The following is a 4,030-nucleotide window of genomic DNA, read 5'->3' on the forward strand; positions in this document are numbered from 1 at the left end:
GGGATAGAAATGATAACTTCTCTTTGCTTTTACTTTATACTCAATGGGCACTTGCTGTGAATTTCCTCTGATTATAAGCAAGTTATAAAGCTGGAGCAAGCTTCACCTCTGTATGGATATAATGGAATGCATTTGTTCAATGCATAAGCCTTTCGAAAGTCATGGGAGACCAAATTTAGTCTTGCATCACCAAATTATCATAACAAAGTTTATGAGTGATGGTCGTGAGATTGTTGCCTGACCTCCCCTCTATCACGATAATTTTTTTCAGAGTTTGGACACCTCCCACCCACATGAGTCCTGTGTGCGTCATTTAACGTCAGTTGTAACTTTCCTCCGACTATAGGGAATCACTCCCGCGCTACATGTCGCTGATTTTTAAGATGAGACTGCCTGCACACAAGACAGCAAGGTCGTGCGTTAACGCGCTCTGATACAACACTGAGCCGACTGCCGCGCAAAGCTCCCGAGACGCAATTCAAACAGTGACTGCGCTGGCGAGGCTGTTCCTTCTTTCTCTCTTTCAGACTCACATACACACACCCCTTGAACACGCACATTCGCGTTCAGTTTGTTGAGCTTGGGGATCTAGTGACTTAATTTGGTGTGCAAGACGAATCCCACATCAGAGAGCAATAGAAGATAAGGACACCGTCAGATCGCGCAAATCAGATGCAGTAAGTATCGAAGTTGCGCCTAATATATTAGAATTGTAGGACTTTTACCACGATGCTTTTGTGCGTAAAAAGGCAATATTATTGTTTTACAATATATAGACAATGCCTAACACAACGAAACATAGCCTGCCATGTTTTTATTTTTCTGTTTTTGTTTGTTGGATGTTTAACATATTGAAAAAGAGCTTTCGTGTGGGGTATCTATACTAAAATGCTTATTTCTTATACGGTTAGCTCAATGGCGGTACCAGTGAACTTCTGTTGTCTAACTATCCTAAGCGCATACTTTGCGCTTACGGCTCAAGCGGACTGTGGCACCGACTGTGCGTTCTGCGCAGTGCAGGAGAGATTCCGAAAATCCGATATCAACCCAACAGTAAGTACAGCTACTTCCTGTAAACACTGTCTCACAAGTGAAATTATATTCAGTTTTGTAACAAGGGCAATTATTGCCCTTGCTTAGTGCGTGATCGATGGGGTATGCTGTGCGTAAAATAATACCGTGTTTTCCTCACGGTGCAGTGACGCATGACAGCCTCTTTAACCACGATAAGGAAAATTGCTAGTTTCAGAGAAGAGCAGAGATTGTCTTTTTTAAAGTCGCTTTTACTTCAAAAGGTCCGTGTTCATAGTCTAAATAATTAAAAAAAAGTAAAAGTAAATACGCGCTCTCCATATGGATAGAAGTACGCTATATTTGTGTCATAAAATAACTATTAAAACATTTTATTTTCAACAGTTATGTTTAGTTATTTTTTTATTCCTTATCTGTCTTTCATGCTTAAATGCAGTGGAAAATGTCTAGATCAATGACTGTGATGGATTTATAATGGATTTATAATGCATAAACCTTTAATGGGATTTAAGTAGTAGGATTTATCTTGCAAATAATGTTTTGCAACAGAAAGATCTGGGTCCTGAATAAGAGTAGCCTATACACACAAACATCAGAATGACCATGATGTCTATGTTGCATTGAAAGTAAACTGATTTAAATATGAAACAGGCTGGTGATATTAGCATAAATCAAATGATCAAATGTGACTTAGAGTCAGGCAACGCAAATCATTTTGATGATGCTTTGATCTGTGCATAAACTCCAATTTGATATTTTAATGTGGTGGCCCCCAGTGTGTGTGTGTGTGTGTGTGTGAGAGAGAGAGAGAGTAAGTGAAAAGGAGAGAGAGAGAGAGAGAGAAAGAAAGAAAGAAAGAAAGAAAGAAAGAAAGAAAGGGACTGTCTCCTTAGTTTTACTTTGTGCCAGTAGGTTGCAGTAACATACAACAGAAAAGTGCTTACAGAGTCACTGGGTAGTGTGAACACAATGTTCACACACACACTCACACATGCTCTAATGGTCATATGTCAAAACACTCCGGTATCCAGTGCTCCCTGTTTCCTGTTCTGTGCTCTAAATGGCAGTAATTGCATATATTTGGGGTCTCTGGGTTCCCCTCTGAGTGGTTTAAAACACTAGAATGAATATAGATTTACTTCTGTGTGTGTGTGTGTGTGAGAGAGAGAGAGAGATAGAGAGACTGTTAAAGTTAAAGTGTTTGTGTGTATTAAAGCTTCAGTGTTTGTGTGTGTGTGTCTATTAAAGCATCAGTGTGTGCGTGTGGGTGTGTGTCTATTAAACCATCAGTGTGTATGTGTGTGTGTGTGTGTGCACAAATGAGAGCCAGGGCCTTAAAAGCCTTTGATGTGCACAGTGATGTGTGTACGGTCAGATCATAGCCACAGCCTGAAAAACAAGGCACATCAGCTGTAATGACCCTCATTTTCATTGGCCCGTTGTGTGCTTCCCCCTCCCCCACCTCCACCCCAGATGTGCATGTGGCAGTGCGAGGCTGACTTCTCCGGCGGCAGCTCATGGGGTCCATGCCGAGACCTCCTGCAGAGCTCCAGCACAGCTGCCACTGAGAGCGAGGACCTGCCTGTCGAGACAGAGCCGCAGGATTCCGCCCAGCACCAACTGGCAAAGAAGTACGGCGGCTTCATGAAGCGTTACGGCGGGTTCATGAAGCGTTACGGCGGGTTCATGAAACGCTACGGCGGGTTCATGAAGAAGAGCGACGAGACGTACGGTCTGTCAGCCAGTGACGTCATCAACGATGACGTTGACCACGGCCGAGAGATCCTGACGTTTCGCACGGAGCGGGGCGACAGCGAGAAGGGCACAGTGGACGCTCTCAGCCTGCTGAGGGAGCTGCTCGCCGCCAAGGGCGCGGATGAGGCAGGCGGCGGGAGCATGGCCAAGCGCTACGGGGGGTTCATGCGGAGGGCCGGCGTGTATGACTCTCTGAGCGGGGGGGCCCGACCCCTGCAGAAGCGCTACGGCGGCTTCATGCGGCGAGTGGGCTGGCCCGAGTGGCTGGAGGAAAGCAAGCGCTACGGGGGGTTCATGAGGCGCTCAGCTGGGCCCGAGGAGGGGGTGGAGGAGGAGGTCGGTGCGGAGGAGGAGGAGGGGGCGCCGGAAGAGCAAGAGCCAGACATGGAGAAGAGGTACGGGGGATTCATGGGATACTGAGCTGCCTACAGACTGATCGACTGATTGAGACATCTTCGGTTCTGCCCCCTCCGTTCTCCTTGTATCTGTTCTGGTTTTGGTCCTGTTCTGCTTGGTCCCGGTTCTGCTCCTGCTGAGTCCTCTTCTTCTTGTTTGGCTATGTTCCCCACCTGACTCCATCCGCTGAGACTCCAGACATGTGCATGTCTGCAGGCGTCCACTCGGATAGTGAAACATAGACATGTGCATGTATGTACACAGGCACATGCACACAAACACAGCTCTCATCCCTCAGTACTTTGCCCTGATCATTTATCTATTTATCTGGCCCTTTTCTCTTCACCTTCACAGACACTCTCTCCTTAACTGCTGCATGTTGAAATTAATTGAAACACACAAAACACAAAGGTCCACATTTAATAAAACTGCCAATTAAAACAAAGCATTACTGTTACCCTGGTAACGGTTGAATATAACTGCGATATTCCACACTCTCAAATGTTCTAACCAAAACTGTCACTTTTTACACATAATCAGTCATGACAGCCCATTCTGCTCCTCTGTTGCCTGTACAGATCTCTCTCATGGTTGTTAGTGACACCGAGTTCATTCTAATTTGTGCTTGTAGGTCCACATACCTCTTTTGTACTCATTTGTCTCTTTTTTATTTGTGTGTCTCCTGTCTGAATCACATAGCTGTACAGATGAAATAAAGTGGTCTAACTGCACACGCTGGCGTGACTGTTGTGAATTAACATGCCAATTTAACGGTGATGGGACTCTCCATCATCGTCTCTATGCATTCATCACCGGTTTCTGGGTGGCTGCTCTTAGCTCTACATGG

General features: G+C 45.5%; 1 protein-coding gene across 2 annotated transcripts; it reads left to right on the plus strand.

Moving 5' to 3' along the window:
* The first annotated feature begins 355 nt into the window (after positions 1 to 355).
* On the plus strand, positions 356 to 3,432 carry penkb (proenkephalin b). 2 transcript variants are annotated; one of them, XM_042067844.1, is made up of 3 exons: positions 356 to 677; positions 908 to 1,053; positions 2,506 to 3,432. In XM_042067844.1, the coding sequence occupies exons 2-3, from the start codon at positions 916 to 918 to the stop codon at positions 3,205 to 3,207; spliced, it is 840 nt and encodes a 279-aa protein (XP_041923778.1). In that variant the 5' UTR covers positions 356 to 677; positions 908 to 915; the 3' UTR covers positions 3,208 to 3,432. The 2 variants fall into 2 exon arrangements, with proteins under 2 accessions (XP_041923778.1, XP_041923777.1); XM_042067843.1 differs by having other exon boundaries at positions 912 to 1,053.
* Positions 3,433 to 4,030: the final 598 nt, after the last annotated feature.

This window comes from Alosa sapidissima, chromosome 17 (genome assembly GCF_018492685.1).
Source record: "Alosa sapidissima isolate fAloSap1 chromosome 17, fAloSap1.pri, whole genome shotgun sequence".
Taxonomy (NCBI): Eukaryota; Metazoa; Chordata; class Actinopteri; order Clupeiformes; family Clupeidae; genus Alosa; species Alosa sapidissima.

Coding starts and splice junctions, on each gene's coding strand:
- penkb (XM_042067843.1), top strand. Junction 1,054..2,505: donor AATCCGATATCAACCCAACA/GTAAGTACAGCT, acceptor CCTCCACCCCAG/ATGTGCATGTGGCAGTGCGA.